The sequence below is a fragment of the Corvus kubaryi genome, unplaced genomic scaffold (genome assembly GCF_017639235.1).
Source record: "Corvus kubaryi isolate FWS band 111438036 unplaced genomic scaffold, C.kubaryi_AGA036_p1.0 split3-73, whole genome shotgun sequence".
In the NCBI taxonomy this organism is placed as follows: Eukaryota; Metazoa; Chordata; class Aves; order Passeriformes; family Corvidae; genus Corvus; species Corvus kubaryi.
In genome coordinates this window covers 28790380-28814477 of record NW_024582091.1, presented here as the reverse complement: position 1 = coordinate 28814477, position 24098 = coordinate 28790380, and the positions used below count along the sequence as shown (strand labels likewise).

Here is a 24098-nt window from a genome sequence, read left to right as displayed (position 1 = left end):
CAAGTCTTGAGACCTTTCTTTCCTATCCTAAGTATGGACAATATTAGCCTTCAAAGCTCATGAACTTTATTAGAAAGATTAAGTTGCTAAATATGAGAAAAATGTTTGAAATATTCTGGGTTTTGCTAGGAGAGAGATAGGCAGAATACTGATTGTACAGAAATGGAATCTATTCATCTGAAGAAAGATTCATATAATTTTTGTGATAAAGTAATATGCCATGGTTTATACTCCTCCAACATCCTGTAACAAATCTTTTTTCCTTTCCAAAGGAGTCAGTTGATGATAAATGGTGCCTGTGGGACTAAAGCTGTCTTTAAAGTAAGTATAATAAAATAACTCACTATACTGTTTCTTCATGTCCCAAATGCATTCAAGGACAGAAGTAGGGAAGATGAAACTTTGACTACAGTTCAAACTAACATACTTAATAAACACTGGGGTTTTTTAAATGCTAAAATAGAAAAGAGGTAAAACGCTGTCAATACTCAAAATTATTTTCTAGGAACTACTGGCTTGTATCCAATGGTTACACTGAACTTAGCAAAATAGTAAATTTATACCAAGAAAACTCATAATATAGGTAGTATGGAAGACTTATTCCTCTTAAATCAAGCATCCATTGTGTATCAAAGACTTTAGTATTGCAGTACTTACAGTACTTCCAGGCCATGGTCCTACAGAAAAGAAAATGTGTAGGAATACATAGTGAAAATAAGCTTTTATAACCTGAAAAATCATCAGTTGTTTTCATGCTTGTTCTCCTCTTTCACTTTTTTTTCCATATATTTTTTATTACAGAAATGAATTTAAATTGTTGAGATGAGTGTTCTACTACAATCAGCAGAAATGGTGCTGTGCTCCTGAAGGCACACACATTCCAGCTTCAACTATTCTATGACTCTAAAAATATGATTTCATCTTCGTTTGTGTAAGCAGCACTGTGAACAGATGAGGAAAAATCCCCAAAGAGTAAGATGAAACCAAAAAAAATCTGCTACAGAAGCATTTATTAGCATTCCAAATGCATTAATAAACCATGTAGAAATTATGACCATCAGCCTAAGGCACTGCAATGATGGTAAAAGACATCATGTGCAAGTGAGAAAAAATTACTTTTAATTTTTATTTCAGCATATTTTTAACATCATTGGAAGGACTCAAATTTGGCACATTCATATTTCCATGTAAGGAAACTCTCTGTATGCTTTTTGATTAGCTGTATTTCCAATAGTTTTAACTGTTCACCTTCTCTCAGCTTTGATCCCATCTTCTGCTTCCAGTGAAGTTAAACATTCTTTTTTCCTTCTTTTAAATGAAATATTTGTCTCACAGATTTAAATTAAATACATCAATCTGAGTTATATGGTTATTTGTCAATCTCAATTAATTCTCTATTTCTGCTTTTCCATCTTTCCTTATAATTGAAAAAGCCCTTAAAATGTTGTGGGTCCTATACATAAAACTAAAGTTCCATTCTATGCCAATTATATGCAACACTCTGGCACCACAATTCCTGTCAGGAATCCTTTGACACAGAAACATTCCTTTGATCAGCTATATAATGAATTCTAATTTCCAAAGTATTTTTAGTTTCACTAAACCTTTGCATATTCAGAAATCAGAGTTCAAATGGGTACAGGAAACTTCACTTTAAAGGCATCTGCTTGGAACAATTACAAAGAGTTTGAGGCTAAGCTATACATTAGGGTGGAAGAAAAGTACAATGAAAGAATTTGAGCTAATTTAAAATATTTAGTTCAAAGTTCAGTATCCTTTTAACAACACACAAGCTCCTAGTTAGATTCTGCTTAAACCTATTCTGCTTAAACCTGATCTTTACCTGACTTAACTAAAAATGGGATTTGCCAGTGGAACTGATTTATTGTAACTTTCACTGTTGAGGTGTATGCTAACTTTATGTTTAGTTTCTAACAGAATACTGCATCAAATTCTACAGTGTAAGAGCATATATAAGTCTCCGTGGCACTGCTTCTGACAAAATAGAAAGCAAAATAGGAGGTGCTAAATTGAGAAGTTATAACTGCATTTAGGCTCCCAATCTCTTAAAAAAAAGCAACCAACCAACCAAAAAAAAAAAAACCCAAACCCCACAGCCTTTCAGTGTAAAAACCCTTATGTTAGGCACCCTAATCACACATACTGACATAGTTACCCAGCTTGGGTTAGACAAGAAACTTTGTCATAACTTCCCTCAAATTGCACTTCTGTACAGTTAAGTCTTGTATAAAATTTCACAGAGGAGATTCATACAAGTAATAGAGAAAAATTAAAGATGACAATTTAAAGATCTCAATTTCTAAACACACAAACCCACAGCCAACATCTGTTCTTAAGGTGAAGCTCTTTTGAGGAAACAACTCTTTAGTTGCTATAAATCACTGCACCCCCCCCAACTTAGTTTCAAGGGAACCAAGCAATGTACACCAAACATGTCGAAAATGATTCACAAGAAGAATGGTCAAGTAGCAAGCATTACATGGTTTTTGTATCTAAATCATGTTCTCATTTTTCAAATGCATCTCCCAGTGTCAGACTTGGTAAATAGCCTAGCTGATAAACTGTGGGAAAGCACAGACCCACAGGCATGCACTGAATGTACATGAAAAAAGTGTTTTCAGGGCTAACAATTAACTATTAAGAAAAAGTGGTATGTATTTATACAAAGGTAAAAACAAGCCAACACTTTGCCCTGTACAACAAGCTACTTTCTAAGCCTCAAGACTAAAAGTTAACATCAGAGAGTATGAACTTCAGCTTCACAATTAACTGTGTCTGATGACAGCAAGTAACCTCTACCTCAAGGCTGCATTAGCCTTGTCAGCCTTTAAAGGCATCAGATGATACAAAAACAAATACAAAAAATCCAAAGCAATAAAAGTATCTATAATGCATTCTTTAATATAGAACAACTACTTAGTTGCAGACACATGCACTTTGAGCAAGGCAAGTGTTCCAAAAATTCTAAAACATATTTTAAATTCTAAAACATAAAGGCACCCCTCTACAACACCTTTTTACACTTATATACCTGTATCTGTAGGTATATGTATATTTGGAAGAGGTGCCTATCTGGAAACTTGAGAAGATTTATGAAAGAGCAAAAAGTGCTGAACAGGTCTGCTACCTCACGATCAAACTGCAAGAACATCCAAAGCCATATGCATTGTTCTGCACAAAAAACTGCTGTCTGAACAAACCCTGTGAATGGCACAGGATAAACACATGCCTGGGGTGTTCTTTCAAGTTTTGTTCATCTGTGTCATATAAAATATCTTTGTTACATTATTTTAAACATTTACAGTTTGATATAAATCCTCCATGAAGAAACTGGAGAAATAAAGAGATCATGGATAAGACTGGAATTATGGATAAGTAGGATGTTTTTCCTACATGTGTTAAGAATTTTAGCATGGTGCAACGTGGTTTATCTGTTTTAGATTTGCCACCTTCTACAATGAACAATGAATCTGAAGGGGGGGGATTAAGACCCTGTTTTCCAGTGATCAGTACATGACACCAAGAACCATAATGCATGCACTGCATTTGTTCTGTGTATACACAGCACCCTCAATAAATGCAATTCCAATCTCTAAATAAGCATACCATTTGCATAAAGTTTTGGATGGAAAGTAAAAACCACTATCACCAACAAAGCCAAGATCATTACAACCCCTCAATTTCTTGACAACATTTCTGATGCTACTACTGTCTCTTCTCTCAGTAGAAACATGTTTCTGTAATTTCTCTCTACTCACTACTAAATAACCACTTCCTCACTGAAAGCAGGGTCACCTGGGTTTGGGCAATCCCAGACATGAGTACAGACTGTGAGAAGAATTCACTGGGAACAGCCCTACAGAGGTGGATTTTGGGGTTCAGGTGGATGAAAAGCTGGACATGACCCAGTGATGTGGACCTGCAGCCCAGAAAGCCAATTGTCCTGGGCTCATCAAAAGCAGTGTGGCCAGCAGGGTAAGGGAGGGGATTCTGCTCCTCCACTCCACCCTGATAAGACCCCACCTGGAGTGCTGTGAACTGCTCCAGGTCCTCAGCATAAGAAGGACATGGACCTATTGGAGCGAGTTCAGGGGAGGCCACAAAGATGCTCAGAGGGCTGGAGCACCTCTCCTGTGCAGACAGGTTGAGAGAGATGGGGTTGCTCAGCCTGGAAAGGAGAAGCCTCCAGGGAGACCTTAGAGAAACCTTCTAGTACCTAAAGGGGGGCATACAAAAAAGAGGGTTTTTGCATGGGCAGATAATTATAAGATATGAGGTAATGGTTTTAAACTTAAAAAGGAGAGATTTAGATAAGTGTTAGGAAGAAACTCTTGACTCTGAGAGTGGTGAGGCACTGGCACAGGTTGGCCAGAGAAGTTGTGGATGCCCCAAACCTGGAAGTGTTCAAGGCTGGGCTGGATGGGGCTTTCAGCAACCTTGTCTAGTCCAAGGTGTCCCCGCCCAGTGCAGGGGTTTTGGAACTGGATGATCTTTAAGGTCTCTTCCAACCCAAACAATTCTACATTTCTACAATTCTATTAGCATTTCTCTCAGAAATACAAGCCAGGAGGGAAAAATCACTGTCTGACCAGTTCAAGGCAGGATTTAAATCAAACTCTACTGCTCAAGTGAGTTCCTTGATGTGGGATGTTTAGAGTCATCTTTCCTTCACTGTGTATCTAGTTCTTAAAAACAAATTGAAGTAAATAGGAAAATAACCCTCTTTAATCTGAGATACAGAATACCCTTCCAAGCAGTGTGAGATCTGATTTTTTGCCTCTATGTCAACAACTAACATGGTATCAGTGCATGCAAAATGAAGAATTAAGCACATCCTGACACGTGCATTACACAAGTAACCCACATCCTGAATTTTATGCTCTAAACTTTCCCATGACAAAATACTGCAGAATAACTCCTGGAGGTGGAGACTGAAGGAAGGATGCCAGTACTCCCTCCTCAGTACTAAAATTCACAATCTCACTAGGTGTATGCAAAGGAAATGAGCGAGAACTCTCTTCTAATGGCTTACAGGTGAAAATTAATTCTAAGACAGCCCTGCAGTGCATTTCAATGCCATCTACCTCAAACATGGTAGCCAGCTGAGAGCATAGCTGCATTTCATGCACCCTAAATGTCAAGTGTGGATGCAAATGAGGCACATAATGGGGCCAACTGACCTCTTGGTCACTTGTGTAATTGTACAGCCTTCCCAATGCCAAGGGCAATGCCTTGGAACTCTTGCTGTTGTCCTGACCCAGTTCTGAGGGAAGCAGATACAGCTTTGAACCTCCCATCAGGCAAGAAAGAAATATTCTTCCATGGCCACACAAAGCATACATACCAAGAGGGAGCACACCTGCCAAGGGGAATGAGACCACCAACATTTATTTTATAAACCAGACCAAATCTTAAATATTTTTCTTACAAAGTCTCCAAAACAAAGTATTTTCTTGTGCTCAAATGGAATATTTTCTTAGTAAATGGAGCAATATTCTACAATTGTCATTTTGGGAAGAAAAAGGAAGACTCTTTGAAAGAAAACCAACCTCTCAGCTTTCACCCTTTCCACATTTTTCTGGTTGGCTGCCAAAACAAAAACCCCATTATCTGCCCAACCTTAGTGCTCTGTCCTTTGCAACAAAAATGTTAAGAATAAAAAACATACTTGAAAAACTGATGATTTATGTTCCTGGTGTCTAAGGTAAAACAGGTTTGCCCCTCTCTCATTACCAGTCATGTTTCAGCAGCAGCCAAAATCACATGCTTGTGTTCATTGCAGCTCAGTTGACAGGAAGAAAGGCAAAGGAGTGGTTAAATGTAAAAGACTACATTCATGTCAGAATGGAAAAAAAAAAGGCAACATATAGACAGAAGTTTTAAGAGCTTACAATAAAAATAGAGTTGTACTGCTTAGGTGCTTAGGGGAGGAAAGTAAAACTTTAGTTCCTTAAAAGTCTTAATCTCCTTTTTAACCTCTTTGCCTCTGTTTCTTCATAGGTCTATGATCATCATTCTGATGCTTCTGAAGCTTCTTTCAGATCTTCTTTCATTTTTGGCTTTGATCACAAGAGAGTCCTTCTCACACAGGGCTTGCTTTTAGCATCCCTCATGTTGCTTCTGCATTGACATGTTAACAAACTAGAACTGACTCTGTTTTAGTTGTTCTCAGTGTCATATTAAGCAGACACAGAAATTTAATTCTGTTTTATTATTTCAAGAGATTACCTCTGGCTCTTGTTTTAGCAAATTTTTATACCAGTCATGCCACAGAGTGAGCTCCCTGTAGCTACCACAGAACTTCAGCATCAATTTATCTCCTATTTCAATTTAAAACCAAGGTATTAAAGAAGCTCTCCAAAATCCAGCTAGCCATTTAATTTCATAGACATGCACAATTTCTATTTTTAAACACTACATATGTAGAAGATAAAAACAGCATAATGGTTTGATATTTCACTTACTAACATAATATATATTCCAGATACCAAATTAATCCTCCTACCCTTCCTTTACTTTTTCTTCCTCTCTATAGGAGACAGCATATCAGCATCCCCCAAGCTTCTTTTATACCAACTTTTATTCCACAGTCTTATAAAGCCCCCCTAAGTTTTCTTTGAGTATGACTGCTGCTTGATTATTGGGAGTCAAACAGATGTTATGAATTTCTAGTGTCAGCACAGAGACTTGCTTTATTTATTTATATGAATTTATTTTAGTTAAATGGTTATCCACACATCTAATTATTTACATGTATTTATTTTTACTTTGTAATCTGTATTGTTCAACACCTATCACTATCTGGATACTAACAGCAAGGGTCCTACAGGATGCTCCAACACTTTTTAATAAACAGTGACTACAGAAGGCTACGTGATTGCTAGTTTATAAGAAAGCAGCAGAAAGGTCACAGATTTGTTATTCCGAAGCCCCCTATTAGCTTCTCATTAGTTGCTGCGATTTCCCTGGAATGTCTGCATGTGCTTGAGAGTAATTATCTGCCCCGTGAAACCCACAGAGCCGCCTTACTGTTAAATCCCACACCTTACTGCACATTGGTAGCATACTTGTCTTTAAAAATGGGGCATCAACTACGTGCAAAAAAAAACCCCAAAACCAAACCCACAGAAATCTGTTTCTGGCCATTGCAAATCAGGACGTCTCTCCTGCTGCAAGAAGAGTGTGGCATTTGTGAACTCCCAAGGCATTTGTTTGCAAGGTGGGCTTAGCAAAGAAGAGAGTTTTTCGCTGCTTTGTCCGAAACAGAGAATCTGACTGAACTCTTATTTCTGCACAATGTGTGACTCTGATTACATCATTCCGCTCAGTGCGGGAACGGGACGAGCCAGCAGCATATGGAAAGAATCACGAGTACAGATCTCCTCAGCCAAAACGCCCTTCTGGTGGGGAGTGCTCTAGGGGCCAGTCAGAGATAAAATGCCAGAAAACACATCAATATCCTCTGTTCCCTCTAAAAAAAGATAATATGGTTCAAATATAAGGACAAACTTTCCGTAGGATTTTAGACATCCAATCCATGGAAAACCAAGGGGTTTATTTAATACCAGCTTTTAATTTTTACAGGAAGAATCATTAACACTCATCTATTTTAACTAAAATATTAATGCACATTTGTTTGCTGTTGCTAGTCCCTAAAACAATGTCATTCCCATATTATTTTGGGTGATTGTTACAGTTAGCTATTACCCAGTGCCCCTCTGTTTATTTTAAAATGTAAACCTACTCCAGGATGTAGCCATTAGGGATGCTCTGCTAATGAGCAGCACGCCTATCAACATGGGTTGTTATGACAAATGGTTCAACCTCTTAGTTGACACAAATGGGAACTCAGTTAAGGGTGTACTTTGTTATGTGACATAAAATGACTATTTTAATAGATGAGAAAGGACAAGAGTTCTTAATTACATGCCCCTTCCATGTATATATCAATTACCAGTAGACTTTCTCATAATTGTATCCTGGGATACTGAACGATATTTAGACTATTGAGGATTCCACTAATGCAAAGGAGAAATTTAAAACGTCAGTCTCCTTAATCTCCTAGCATTCTGAAAACAAATAACCAGTGATACTTTAAAGCATATTTCTTTTATTTAACTGCTGCACATGCTAAAAACATACACTTTTGTTTTCTGGTAAGGCTTAAATTTTACTTAACATTGCCACAAAATTTAGAGGGAACTCATTAAATTGAATTTTTTTTTTTTTTTAATTCTAAAGCTGTTTTAGAATCAATGCCATGACAGCAGAAGTCGAAAGAAATCCAGATTACACTGCTGAAAGAATCAATCTGCCAGTGATAAAAAAGTCATTTTTCCATTTACACGGCAGTCTTGGCACCTACATTATTGAGAAGGCTTAAGGAGAGTCCTGTTTTACTTACCTTACTGATACCTCTTTGGAAAAGCCCTCTTTACTGATGAAATAAGGAGTCCTGGCAGATGACTCTCCTAACATCCAAGGCTCCAAAGTCAGGCAACATCACAACTGTTCCTTCTTTCCACCCTCTGGATCAGAACACACGTGCCCTCAAATTATTTAATAAGGGCAACACTCATATCACCCAGAATGGTATTTTCCCAAAGTCTGAGGAAAACCAAACATGCCTAGATAGACTGGAAAAAAAATTTCACCACTGTGACACTGCCAGAACAGCTCATAGAACAGCCACAACTCCTGTTTATCATGTTTATTCTCCTAGTCTTATCCTAAGTGGGGAAGTGCGTGCAGTAACATTTTCTGGTACTTTTGAGTTTCTTAGGAAAAACAGATTTACATAATCTGCCTGCCCACTCCTGCAGCCTCTGAACCTGCTAGCCTATTTGAGCAAAGCCAGACAGTGCAGTATATACCTCAGAGATGTCACATTCCTACTTTTCTGAAAACCACTGTTGGACAAGGGAGAGAGATCTATATTACTGCCATCACTGATGGGGCTATAGTGTCAACTCCATGCTGACAGCATTCAGACATAAGTTCTCAGGGGGAAAACAAAAATGGAAACCAGATCCATGTTTCTGTCACAGCATTTGAAGAGCTGGCCAGCTGTAGGTTATACAAAGGGCAGCTTAGCCCAGCTATATCGCCTATGTTTATGGTTTCCTCCTTCCGCACTTCCACTACTACATTGCAGCCACTTCTCTTGCAAAGCTGAGAACCCTGAATAAACCTTGATTTATTGCTGAATGGGATGTCTACATCAGAAGGGAAAGATGGGAAAAGCATAGCTGCTCTTTCACCAAGGTAATGCAAGATACTTGCTTGAGAAAAAACAGTAGTTTGAGGCAGGTAAATAACATAAAAGCCAAGTGGAAATGGGATATCTGCTTGGTTCTGATTAGTATCTGGTCAGCTGGGACAAAGGAGAGCATTATAACAAGGGACAGAACAACCACAATTAATCCAGGGCAGGAATCACAGGACACAAGGAACTTAAATCAGGCTGGGACAGAGAGTGAGATGTAGGAAACTGAAAAAAAGAGACACAAACAAGTTCTCCTACTTGAAATAATGATTCCTCCTCTTTCTTATTTCATTGAAACAGATGGCCATGTAACTATACACTACCCAAAACAAGTTAAGAAAGAGTGTGAACAGTGAAACTAAGGAGGAAGGTGTTGACTTTGGAGAGGTCTGTCTCCTACTGGAGATGGTCACACATCCTTGGATTCACCAGTGTAAGCTATATCCCTTTGTCAGCGTGCCAGGAGAAACACACACTGTCTCCAGAGCTAAGACTGAAGCTTTGTATTGCTATGCTTCAGTGGAAGATTTCAGAAATTACTACCACTGTTGAGACAATACTTTTCTTCCCATATCCCACATCTCCTCTCTTCTGTGGCATGCTGGCAATACATGGCCGGTGTGTCCCTTCTCTCTCCCATCACTTCTTTTGCTCTAGATCATGTATTTCTGTGGCATTCACCATTTTAGTACTCAGTGTGGTGGGAACCCAAACACTATCATGCCTTTTTAATCATGCCTATCAGGAGGATATAGATCCCAAGTTATGCTAGCTCAAATCCAGCATAATTCCAATGATGGTCCATGGAAGGATAACATTTACAGGACACTAGCTGGTTACTAGAAGTTAAGGAATAGTAGCTTGAGCAATGAATACTGCTTGAACAGCTAATGCTTCTCTTCCTGTGCTAACTTGAATCTTGACTCACACTTTTACTGAGCTGCTGTCTCCACAGAGCTGTAGAACAGCATCTATGACAGAAGGGAGCAGTGCCCCATCCAGCTCCATCTCACTGCCCTGGGCAGAAGCCACTGCCCTGGGCAGAAGCCACTGCCCTGGCAAAGCCCACATTTCCATCCTCTGACCTATTCACAGTGACAGCAATCCTGGACTGCAGTCTGCAAGGTGCGCCAAGTGGCAGCTGCTGCAGGGAGGTAAGGGAAATGCATCTGCCTGAGCAAAAAATGGAGATAAATTGAAGGAGGGTATGAAAAGGATGAGAGCTTGGGGTCTCAATTCTAGAATCACTCCTACAGTGAGAACATTAGCTTCTCTCCCCATAGAAAGAGTGTGGTACAGAGAGCACAGAGTAACTTGTAGGATGACAACTCACAACCAGGGGAAGTTAATCCAGGAGGTGGTCATCAAAATGCCAGTTACTCAGGCAGTTCCAGTAATCACATGGACAACTATCAAGTCCTAGTATGTCTTAAGGAGAGGCCCAAGAACCATGCAGCCAAGTGAAGCTGTAAGTCTGAACTAAAGCTCAGACAGATGTTAGAGCAGACTGCAAAAACTCGAGTGTAACTTTTACTTACACCTAATTATACCTTTTTCATAAGTCCCCCTTTCCTAAATTCTTCCTAAGGAAGAATTACTCAAAAGGTATGTATGAATCTGGGGAAAAAAAAAATTTAAAATTAACACTTTTAGCACTTCTTGCCACAAACCAGATGTGAGACAACTCCTTCTGACTGAGAGTGGGTTTAGATTACTTTTTTTTTTTTTTTTTACAGCAAATAGGGTGGTGCACAAAGAGTCATGCTCCTTTCAGCATCAACTTTCAAGAAGGTAAGTCCACTGAAGGTGAAAAGCTGTGTGTCTCTGCTGGTCCAGATGAGGGTATATGCATTCAGCAAGTTAGTCACTGTTAAAATTAATATTAGTACAACTGACATAATTTAAGCAATTCACTCATCCACTCACTCCTCCAGCTGTAAGCAGTTTATACAGTAAGAACAACTTAAAAAAAAAAAAAGACAAAAATCTACCAACTAGGCTGAGCCGCCATCCTCTCCATGTAATCCTTGGCCATATTGATGGCCTCGATGTTTTCAGGGTAGAGCACACAGAACATTGCCAGGGCCCCAAGGTTGTTCCCATAAATTTCATTCCAGCGAGCGCTGAACTCCTTTGGGTCCCAGGGAGGAAGGTACTCCAGGGGATTCGACAGCATGGTTTGCACTGCTTCAATCAGACGAGCCGCAATGTGCTGGTGCGTGGTGCTGGCCTGCAGCCGCAGAGACTCCACATCCCCCTTGGAGAAGTAGAGCATGGGGTAGCTGTCATAGTTGGCGTTGACAAAAGGAACCATTGCGTCTCGGTCCTCCCTGGCGCCGCAGGCAAAGGCAAAGCAAACTGCGTTTATGAAAAACACACTTGGGGCTCCCCGTGTGTGAGTCCTCATTGTGGCATCAGATCTCCAGGTCTCAGTGGCAGCCAAACCATCTTTGAAATGTCCTGTGGTAGATGGACATGAGAGAATGGGTTAGAAAATGAATCTGTGAGACTACAATTCAGGAGCTTCTCTAGGAAATATGATTCCATCTAAAGAACCCGATGTATTGTCCAGGTGACTTTCAAATCATTTCTATATGAATACTTCAGTCGAAACATCTACTGAGCAATTCATCCAGAAGAAAAAGCTGTACACTTTGAAGAAAGCCCCTTCCTTCCTTCCCGCATCTTTCCCTCTAGTTGCTGATACCAGGTGAAGGGAGACAACAACAGCTCTTGTACTTGAGATCTCAGATAATTGCAATGGTGCCTAATATGAAGCAGCGCTGACGGTACTGGCAAGAGAAGAAGGGTGGGAAGGGAGGAGGAAGGGGGAGAGCCAGGGAGGTGGCAGCAGCCAAGCCTGCGTGCTGTCTTGGCTGATCTTAGCAGCTGGAGAGGGAAAGATGAGGAATGCTGGAGGTTTGTGCTGGGGTCATTTTATACAGTGCTTATGGCCTCTGGTTCTGACACGTCCTCATTTTAAAAAAAGAAAAAAAAGAGCAAGTCAGGAGTCAAAAAGGGAAAGAGAAAGTGGCAGGGTCTCAGAAAAACAGCTGAACAGCTGAAATACTTTGCCTTCCAGGCATTTAGGGGTTTGCATTACTAGTATTTTTTCCAAGGGGCTTTCCATTTTACATGTGGAGATTTACTGCCAGTTACCAAGAAGGCTGAACACTGAATTAAAATGCATATTCTTCTACCTACATGACTTTTTGAAATGTGCTCAAATGGGAAATCTATGCAGAGGTAAATGCACCTATTTAAACATAGTAAGTTACTTTATAGAAATTACCAACTATGTGGCCTAAAGTCACAGATAAAACATGGCCAAGATCCCCCTGAGGAAAGCCAGCAAATTCCTAGAATTCTTATGAGGGAAAAGGTTACGGAAAGCAGGCTCAAGTGAGACAGTTTTATGTAAATAATGAACAGTAGTTTTCAATTATTAAAAGGAGAAATAGAAGGAAAGAAAACCTAAAAACAGATACAATTTTTTTGTCCCATGGAAAACCTGTTTCATAGGATTCAGTCATAAAACTTGTAGGAAGTTAAAGTACAAAGCAACCTTTTACTTCTCCCCACAGGTCTCTACTACATAGCCAAAATTTTCAATAGAAACTGAGGCTGCTAAAACTTTATTTATAGATCCACATCCTGTTTCAACAAAGTCATTAATATGAGAAAACTTTGACAGAGAAGAGCCCTTCATGACTACTGGGTGCTCAGACCCTCTAAATTTTTGTGCTCAGCTCCTAAAATTAATTTGGGAGCAAACATCTTTGGCCAAGAAATACGTAAGTTTTTGTGCAGTTCTACCCAGGGCACAAATAATATTGTACTCTGTAACTGCTTAAATTTGTCTATCACAGCAAGTAGCATAATTGCTTAAACAGAATGTAATGGAAGATGACATTTTCATAGTATTTTAATGCATTTTGCAAGTATATTTTGCCCTCTTTTGGACGTGAACCAGTTGTTACAGGACACATTATCACAGGCTGGTTTATTTGGTAACACTCTTACTGCATCTACATAGTGCCTCACCACATACACACACACAAAAAGATACATGCACCACAGTTTATCCAGATATATTCAAATCTTCTTGTATTCTTCTCTATGGTGAAGGAAACTATACAACAGTGTATTTTGACAGGAAGGAGGTAGAAACCAGCCAAACCAGTATATTATGGTTGAAACATGATGTCATTTTTTTAATTGATGAAAAAACTGCTTTGTCATAAAAAACTCCACTTTAAGTTTTTTTAATGCCTCTGTGATCCTTCAGAACTGTGGGCAGAGGAAAGAACCTAAAAAATACACAAAATAAAGGTAAAAATGCTTGTAGCTTCTTCTATGTCAACCATATATTGAAAAAGTTTCCTGGCTTACACAAGCAGAAAAAAATCCCAGCTAGCAGTTAGGACTTCATGCATTCTTTCCTTTGGTTTGATTTCTGTAAGTACTTCTGCACATCAGTGAGAATTAAGAACATGCATAAATTTTGGGATGGTTTTAAGAGATCCCTAAATTAAGGTATTTCTGACCAACGACTAGGGAATATACAGTAAGGTTTCCCAGAACTTCTCCTTTTCAAATCTGAACACACATTTCTCAGCATTACACTATCATCAAACATACCCAGTGTTGCCAAAAAGTCATAGTCTGTATTCTCAAGTATTTAATAGCCTCCCTCATTTTCACCCTTCATTAATGTGCACATCTCACAGAGAAGGTAAACCCTTTTTTTACCCTTACATGAGTAGGTAAACCCTTTCTTTTTACCTTTACACTGCACCACATTGTTTAGGCTAACAACAGAATAACTGGAAAACCAACCTATTGTATATTCATAAGCAGCTTATTCACAGTCAAGATCTGGAAAAAAGTAAATAGGCAGTGACAAAAGCAGGAGTACAAAATAATTTATTCTCGGTTAAATTCTACTGACACCCTTCCTATGATATGAAGACCATAACTCACAGCAGCCATGACTCAGTAATGACAGTGAGCCCTGTCCCGTAACTTTGCAGGGCTCAGCCTGGTGTCACTGATGGATGGGAGGAGGCAGCTGGAAAGGAGTACACCTTCCTTTCCAAGCAAATCTCTGAACCTTGATTATCAGCATAGCTTAGGTGAAGCTGGATCTGTGCAAGTAAGTGTCCTCCAGCTTACCAACTGTGAGTGAACCTACTACAAGTTTGCTTGATACACAGGGCTTGGAAGAATAGGAGTCTGGGCCTTCTGATCACTTAATGTGCGCTCACAATACCATTTTTTAAAGCTAAAGGAATTTCTTACTCTCATATTACACTGCATCTTTACCAGTCACATCTTCCAAGATAAACTTTACCAAGCAATTCAACCTTCTCTGAAAACGAGGGGGGTTTATTCAGTTGGGAAACCATGACCTGATAAAGTATTAAAAATTAAAAGCAGAATGAAGGATACTTGCCCATGGAAGAAAATGCTCATATACAATGTGCTTTGAAAATGTTGTCATTTAGTCCTAGACTGAAAGAGCATTTTGCATGATTTCCACTCCACTGCCAGCAGAAACAAACAGTAAAAAACACCAATTATTCCAAAAAACCCACCCAAAACAGATTAAATCTTAACTACTTTAGTTTTCCCCATCTTCATCAACTGTTAGATGTTCAGCTGTAGTAAAAAAAAAAAAAGTATTGTAAAACTGAAACCACTAACTAAACTAAACATTGGTTTATACAGGTAAGTTTACCAAATAAACTATTTAAAAGAATAGAGAGGCCCATTTACTCCTGCCACATGTGCACAGAAACATCACTTCATCAGTGAGAACAGAGGAGGGAGAGAGGGACAGAGGACGAGGGACAGGAAATGATGGCACGGTTAGAATCACCAGCTTGCACAGCTGTGTGTCCTTGAAGCAATCTGACCTTCTTGTGAGTGATTAAAAATTAAAAACAGGTAAAGAACTGTGGCTTTCTGTAGTATCAGTTCTGAAGTGCCACTCTGCTTTGTAGCTGCTTTTTACTGGGGCCACACTTCCATCACTTCTTAAAAAAGCAGAAATTGCAGGTGTCTCTCATGCTAGCCACGATCCACCTCTGACATGGGCATCTTGTCAACATTTACAATCAGGAACAAAAAAGGTGGGATTTCAGGTGACTAAAACTACCACAAACTGGAGGCATTACACCACCACAGATTACTCAGGTTTCTGAATAAAAGATCTTCCCAGAGCCCAGGACTGGGACATGGACACGTCAGACTCTTTGTCTTCTTTTGGGAAGCTACTATGTTCCACAAAGGCTACAGTTCTCATTATCGTTAACTGAGACACCTGAGAATCAAACGTTTGTGTAAGAAATGTGTTCAAATATTTAAAGGAAAATCTGTTCCACCATACTGACAAAAATCAAATCTTCAGGTTCAGTGTGCAAATTTTGACTTTAGACAATGAACTCTGAGTCAGGACTTTAATTTCATAATTTCTTTGCACTTCATAAATTATTGACAGTGAAAATGAACTTTTTTACTCAATTTGTTTCAATGCTTGTAATATTATAACATGCAGTTTGATTTTGAACAACAGTGTCACTACAGTTTTGTCCCAAATTACATTACAAGAACTGGTATTAAAACCAAAATAAGCAAATTTAGCACCCAGTGCTAAAACAGGTAAGAAAGTCATAGATGTTTTACCAATAAATGGTCAAACACGAGAAACAGCTGCTGTCCTACCAAAACTGTGAAATTAATAGGTAACATTGCAATGAGATGTGTGTGGAATCTATTAAATGGAGAGGGATGTGCAACTTTTTGTCCCAATGCTGACCACTGCCAAAATATAACACAAGGAGCAGTAGGTTAGATCACAGCAGAGAGAATGAAACTTCTGTAGGAACTCCTTTTTTTGCACTTTGTCCAAATATCTGAAATATCTTTTCACACACATTGCAGCTGACTTTGTTGCTGATGAGAGGAGCAAAATCTGTAACATGGAACCTCTCAGTTGGAAACTTTGGCAACATTAAATAATGGTAACGTTCTAAAATCGTGACAGTTACATCAACTGAAGAGCTGTTTTGTTCAACAAAGTCAGTTTTACCACCAATCTAAATATTTTGCAAACATATTTAAAAACGGGAGAGCAATTAAGTCTTCTAACTGAATCCAACGGCGTTTTAGTACTAAAAAATGCAGAGTAGCTCCGTGAAAACAGAGTTGAAAGGGTCAGTAGAGACTAATTCCCATATATACATTGCCATTTCGTTCCAGAGAAACGTACGTATCTGATACAGCATAATTAGGTAGCAGATGGAGCAGAACCAATAAAACTATAAGCTTATCTTTGTGCTGTAATAATCATGATGAATCTATTGACCAAAGTCCCAAGCTGTACAGCTTCTACATCAACAAGCGGTACCGCTGAGACCCTTTCAAAGCTGTGGGGCAGGACACCAAGGTGGGAAACTCCCATGTCCCAAGAGTTAGGAGCAGTCAGGAGTCCTTCACCCACCTTTTGGTTGATGAGCTAAAACCAGTGACTATCTGGCTGTCCAATAAAAAGACTAGAAAGGTATAAAAATTGCTGCTTAAAACTTGAAAAATACCTATTAAGACCTTAGCCACCAGGGGACATTACTTCATTTCTTCCTCTGATTTTTTCACTATGAAAAACATGCTACATCACAATTATATAATTCCAAAGGTATTTCAAAACTTAAATACTGAAATCCCAAATATAATTCAGAAGTACATCTGCCATAAATAAAGTACAGCTCAGGTATCCAGGTGTTAGTGTTGCACTTGTTCTGAAACGATCTGAAATACCTTGAAAGAAGCTTTGTATCAACTTTTACGTCTAACAGCTGTGCTATGAAAATCCTAATGGCAACCAGAAACAGCCAGTTCCTATAGAGATTATCAGCATATGACATCAAGTCAGCAGTCAAGATTTAAACTTGTGTCTGTCCTTTGATCTAACACAAAATCAAATGGATCTGCGTAGAGCAGTACACAGCTGTGTCAGGCCATAATTCCGGGAGAATGGAGGGTTGCATTCATTCTCCACCACGCTACAGGTAAGACAGCAACTGCAAAATATTTTTATAAGTTCACAGCAAGATGTGTAAGACAGTTGTGATGGAAGTTTTATCTGTTAATTTCTTTCAGTTAAAAGCTTATTTGTCTATTTTATCAGTGTATATATAAATTAACTGGGCATACACACACACTCTGAATGCATAACCTTCTCTCTGCCTCAAGCGAAAACATGATTGAAATCGTCTGCATGTCCAAACCATAATCTGGGAATTTAGAACTTTCCTCTATTTTACAGTTTATCCTCCTGTAAAAACGCTTTCTCAGTAATTTTTTGGTTGCACTAACACTAGTATTCCTAACCCTTACTGGGATCTTTTATTCCATACTTCACTCCACAGAATGAGTAAGGAAGTAATTTTGATATCTGGAATCCTGCAGGCGATCATTCCCAACCAGTACAGACATGCCTGTTAAGGCATCCACATTCAGTGAATGAAAGCCCAGTCACTTTTACCATCAAAGGCATACACCTATAAGCTACCACAGAAAGACCTCCTCTAGAACATCAGCACTGGATCCTGTGCTGACATAATTTCAAAAGGCCATTTCAATAATTAAAATTAGGTTTTGTTTTTTACTTCAGAAATGTTTTCACAGATGTTAACACTAGAGGAAGGCAGCTTGAGATTTTTCATCTAGGCCAAGAGGATATGCTCCCTACGTTTAATATCCCAGAAGTCAATCAAACCACTCATCCATGTGTTACACTGTTACAGCATGTAGGGCACCTCTGGGGTTTAGGACTATGACAGTAACAGGCACTTCAGAAACACAGAACAAAGGCTCCTGCACAATGTGGGTGGTGAAACAATATTCCTTTGGCAGCTACCGGGAAGTAACTTGTCTTCCTGGCCCTTGCACAGAGACCCACACGGGCTCGGTAAGGCTGTGAACCCTTTGGTGTGGGGTATTAGAAACAATGTGTAGGGTTTCCTCTGACAGCAGCTCACAGCCCTAAGGCACAACCACCCATCACAAGAAGGGAGCAAGGGAACAGAACGCCTAGGGCAGACTAGAGCCTCTGTGTGGATCCAGTAGTACAATCATGGAGCACAGGAAGAACTGGAAATACTTCACAGGGTGATGGCAATGCCCAGGAGGTGCAAATAAAGGACAGGAAAAAATAATCATACGTGCAAAAGGGGAAAGCCAATTACTGCTGTCTGAATTCCTCCTTGTGCCTAATCCGCCCCAGGGAGTTGCATGCTATCCATCTTCCCTCACTTCTGAGGAGGCTGATTACAACACCAGAAACTTCTGATACCAAAACAAGTGTTTTCATTTCAGACTTTAACTTTTATCCTCTTTCCAACTAACTCTTCTTTGCTGGCCTTGACCTTTACTCTTCCAAATACTTGTAAATATTTTAAATCGTAAATATTTTAAATCCTCTCGTTTGTTGTTCTTGACTATGTATAATTAACAGTTTTAATATTCCCTGCTTATTGTTTTAATTGTCCTTCATTCAATTGTCTTCAAGAAATTGTAAACAAATGATGTGATTCTGGTGGAGTTTTACAAGGCCAGTTCTCACTCTGTATATCTATATCTATCTACAAACTTGAGTAGCTGAAGATATCAAATATTTTTATTTGTAAAGCATTTCCAGACAACTTCATATTAATAGACAGGAATTCTAAAATGCATCATATCCTTCAGTTGCTATAGGATCAAAACTCATTTTAACTGTTTCCATATCCCATTTCTGACTCCGTGTTGCATACAAAACTATATCAATATTTTATTGTTATTTTTATTGTGATGATTTTGGCTAGGGTAGATTTAATTTTCTTTGTAGTAGCTAGTACCGGGCTATGTTTTGGATTTGTGCTGGAAACAGTGTTGATAATTTAGGGATGTTTTAGTTACTGCTGAGCAACATTTATACAGTCAAGGACTTTTCTCCCTCTCCCCCCACCCCAACAACAAGGGGGCCAAGGATGCACAAGGAGTTGGGAGGGGACAGTCAGGCCAGCTGATCCCAACTGACCACAGGGATATTCCATAACATATGATGTCATACTTAGCATGTAACATTGGGAAAGAAGAAAGAGAGGCACATTCAGAGTCTCAGCATGTCTTCTCAAGTAACCATCACATGTGATGGAGCCCTGCTTTCCTGGGGATGGCTGAACACCTGCCTGCCCAGGGGAAGTGGTCAATGAATTCTCTGTTTTGTGTGGCTTTTATCTATTAAACTGACGGTATCTCAACTCACAAGTGTTCTCACTTTTATTCTTCCAGTTCTCTTCCTCATCCCACTGAGGGGAATGAACAAGTAGCTGTGTGGGGCTGAGCTGCCAGCTGGGATTAAACCGTGGCAACCATATATGTTAAATTATTGTGACAGCATACAGGAGCACCAGCAAAGTCCAGAGATGCTGATGCAAGTCAATTTATGAACCTAAGGAGTTTGCAATCTAAGCAATTTAAACCAACACTTGCTTTTATATTATCTACAGATAATCTTAAGAGTGTGAGTATGCAGAGCCCAAATGTGTACTCACACAGAACTACTGGTTGATTTGTTACAGGATAAATGTCACTGTGTTCGTAGACCTAAATTGTACCACCCTACCTGGTAGCAGCAGAGATAACAACAGAATTGTATCAATAATAATGAACAACCTACTCATCAGTAGAGAAATGCAGCTATCTCATTATCTAGGGTTTCTCCACAGAGAGAGGGAGCATACAGCTCCTCTCTCTCCCCATAGATACAATATACACTCAGATGCAACTGTTTTTTTCAGGGTACAAACTTGGAGAGAAAATAGAATGTATTGTCCTGTAGTTCCTTCAGGGCTATTATTGTCCTCAGTGCACCCCAGAATACTCTTTAACAAAAGCCTTGATAAAAGTGATGATTACATTTTCAAGGACAGAAGCCTCAACTGCAGATGGAGTTAAACTGCTACATTATTCCTGCAAAATGTAGGTACTCACAGTGTACATGAGCAATCTGTGAGCAGCATCAACACAACCATTAAATTATGGGTTAATTTTGAGATTTACAATCTAATGATCTAATTTCTGACTAAGTTGCACAGGCATGGCTCTCATAGCAGAACTGAAACCAGACAGATCATTTTGGTAAAAAGTGTGATGAGCCATGATTACAAGGATATGATTAAAAGGCTTTAAAGGAACATGATATCCACAGAAATGCCTGTGAATAACTTTTCAAAATACTTTAACAACTCTAGGCAGCCACTTGACTAGAAAGCTGAAAGCAGCCTACCAGGTTTATAGAAAATGTTCAACATTTTTAATATTTCTGATAAAAACCCCCACAAAATAAAGGCATAAACCAGACCAACTGTGGTGAAAGAACTTGTATGTTAAAATTACATTTCTCTTGTACTGAGATACAACACCTACCAGAGTCAAGTGACCAGGGTCCCTACAATCCTTTGCCTACTCTAAACAATGCTACTGCTGATTCCTCCTGTATACTTTGAGTCTAAGCAAGGAGAAAAACAGAAAGAAAGACCAAACAAAGGTAATTCCAGACTGTGTACATAATAGTCACATTGTGACTGTGCTTTCACACCTGACGATGTCCCAAGAGTTGATGAAAGTACCATGCCAGTACCTGATGTGATAATTATTTCCAGTGCTCTGTCCTTCACGTGATTCCCAAAATAACCAAACCCCTTTGGTCAGCTCTCTGTTACCAACAATTTACTTCTGCTAAGCTTTTACTGGCAAAGCATTCATGAGAGAGATCTCTGGTGGCATTTGCTAAATTTCCTTTTTCCTAGCAGGCTTCTCTGCCCAGTTCTCATCCTGTGCACATAATCAAATCTGCACAAAGTGCAGTGCACAAGTGTTTAGGGTTTTACTAATGCAACACTGTCTCACCTCACCATATCCCAGCTGGGCTTAGCTGGGTGAAGAGACACCAGTACAAAGTTTACCCATATGAACAGAATACTGGCTCAAAGGGAATCAAATGCAGAATCTATTAAATTATTTATATTAAGTATGTGGCTACAGTCTTGAACACAAACTGGCACCATGTTTTAACAGCTTTAGGAGACTCCACCACTGTAACTATGCTCTTTAATCTACCTCAGCTGAAAGGAGAGAGCAAAGAAGGTGAGAACAGCCAGGACAAACTTGCTGCTGAGGTACCATATTTACCAAATAAATACATCTTGCTAAGAAAAAGTCAATCTCTTTCACTCACCAGACACTTGCATTACCAAGTCTGAGCAAGAAAACAATAGTTACAGAAAGTTTTTTTTTCATTATTTTTTAATTTCTTTAATTTTCTTCTTTAATTTCTTCAGCATCTCTCTCCCCTCGGCGGCGCCCCCCCCCCCCACCCAAAAGGCTTTATTTCTTGCAAAATATCCAGGAACAATAGCAATAGGAACTAGCTTTATTTATGCTCATTGCTGTAGTATGCTGTGGGTGCCAGATGTGCGAGTTTCCCTACCCAAGCCTAAGAATGTGACTGAATTTTAGTTAAATGCAATCACTTCTGAGAAAAGGGACACTTCAATTTTATGGACAACTACCTCCTCATTTAACCCTAGTTTTCACTGCTCAGACTGCTGGGTACTGATGGATGTGTCTATTTCTCTACTAGGATATAAACTTCCTATGTTCATTCACAACCCAACAGCTGCCTGGTGATATGAATGACTTCTTACCACCACTGATCTCGGTTTTATTTGAATTCAGTTTTAAAAAAGCTTGTGTACTTGGTGTCATTGTCCTTGAGGAAAAGAAATGGTACACACAGACCTCATGAACCTTTAAAAAGTACCAAACCCAAGCTGTCACTCTAAAACAAGCTTTCAGCTACTCCTTTTTACTTACAACTGTATGTAACCTATAAAAATCACATCTAACATTTGGCTAGGTAATTAAATACATTTTCCTCTCCATTGTAGTGCAGATACTTACTCAATATCTAGTTATGATAACTAATATATACAGCGATAAAAACTGAGCTTGCCTAGGCAACCAAAATCTATCGACTCTTACCATAGGCAATCAGTGGTTCAGTTCATGCATTTCTTTCTTGCAACATTCTCTATAACCAAAGGACAGGTTGTAAAGAAGACTGTATATCAATGTGTAGTGGAAAATTAGCACCAAGTGTCTTCTGAGGTCAGTGTCCACAGTAAAGAACACAGACACGTTTAGAAACTATTCTCATATCTTTCTCTTGTATTATCTAAAGAGCACTCAGGTGTTTCTCATGGCAATTCACATCACAATAGCTCAAACAAGACAACAAAGGCAAACTCTTACTTTGAATAAGAAGAAAATGACTTTTTTTAAAGGACCTGAGTAGCTCTGCCCCATTAAAATACATTGTGGTTGCACATCTCAGTGAAGTTCACAGAGAGTCAAGACAATCCCAATCCAGAGCTGCTACTTTGTTAACTTCCCCATAACAACTAATTCAGGTCACTGAAAAAAAACACATATAAGCAATGAAACACAGTAAGGAAACTCTTAGCTGAAATAATACTTAGCACTTCTGTAGAAAGATGCACCCAAGGATCTACAAGTAGTTATGAAACTAATTAATTAATTAAACTTGTCAACACCCCTGTGAAGCAAGCAAACACATTTATCTCTTTTACAAGGAAGAAAAGACAGCCATAGAGAGGTGGAGTGACTTGCCCAAGGCTACCCAGCCAGAGTCTTTCAGAGTAATAAACAGCATCTGAATTACTGACTCCCACTGCTGCCCTTCAGCTGAATTGCTCCTTTTTTGAAATACTACAATGAGTTATAATAATAGTTGGCATGATAAACATAATGTGGCAATATTTAGGCTGAGATTTTCTTTGTCTTTGTTTAGACTATATTAAAATTTTAGTGTTATTTAAATTGAAGTTGATCTTCTTAGTGTGACTGAAAAATCTCCAAGTTGAGCAATATTTCTTGTATTTCATTCACAGCTGTGTCTACTTTTTATGTTGCCATTTGTTATGGCTAAAAACCAAGCCGAAAATGCAGGAAAATTTCATAGTTTTATATTGCTTCAAGAGAGAACAACAGAAGAACAGAGAGGGTGGTTACTTTCATTCATACCAAGTTGAATTTTAAGAGTTGGCATGAGACACACCAAGTGATGATGCACTGCTTTCATGCAATACTAGCTACAGCAATTGCAACTCGCTGCCTGGGGCTGAGAAGACTGAGCTCCCCGAGTTGACAGCTCTGGTCCCAGAACACTAAAAACTTTTCAAATAAAAAAAATAAAAAAAAAAAAAAAAATAAAAAAAAGGAGTGGCAGGAAGTTGCATCGGGCAAGTCGCTCTGTTCCTGTCTCTCAGCGTGCCTAGGTGCAAGACAAGGATGCTACTACCGCTTACCTTTCACACACGCATGTTTGGGAGGCTGAACTCAGCAGCAAAAGGCTCGGAGGCTGTCGCGGTCGCGGTGCTGCGGAGAAGCAGAGTTGTTACCCACGGCGCCCACAGGTGAAGCTCCGCACAGAAAGCGCCACGTCCCTCCGCACGCACCCACCTCCGTCGGACACGCGGGGCCCGTCCTGCGGGTGCCCCAGCGGGGCAGAGCCGGGCAAAGCTGTGCCTGCCGGGGGCTGCTCCCCGCGGGACGCCCCGGCCCCCGCCCGCGCCCACCCCGCTGCCGCTGCCCGGCCCCGCGGGCACCTGGAGCCGCTCCCCGGGCGCCGCACGGCCTGGGGACCGTGTGCCGGCGGCAGCGCTGGGACCGACCGCCCCTTCCC

At 39.6% G+C, this 24098-nt stretch overlaps 1 protein-coding gene across 4 annotated transcripts in view; it reads right to left on the bottom strand.

Moving 5' to 3' along the window:
• Positions 1 to 24098, bottom strand: part of DSE (dermatan sulfate epimerase) — a 36584-nt gene that overhangs the window by 10315 nt on the left and 2171 nt on the right. For 2 of the 4 annotated variants that reach the window (XM_042016795.1, XM_042016794.1), the window contains exons 2-3: positions 23722 to 23791; positions 11278 to 11746 (exon numbers count right to left, since the gene is read on the bottom strand). In XM_042016795.1, coding sequence (XP_041872729.1) covers positions 11278 to 11693 — 416 coding nt within the window. In that variant the 5' untranslated portion in view covers positions 11694 to 11746; positions 23722 to 23791. Of the gene's footprint in view, positions 1 to 11277; positions 11747 to 23721; positions 23792 to 24021; positions 24041 to 24098 lie in introns of those variants that run through there. The other 2 variants (XM_042016796.1, XM_042016797.1) reach the window with 2 other exon arrangements.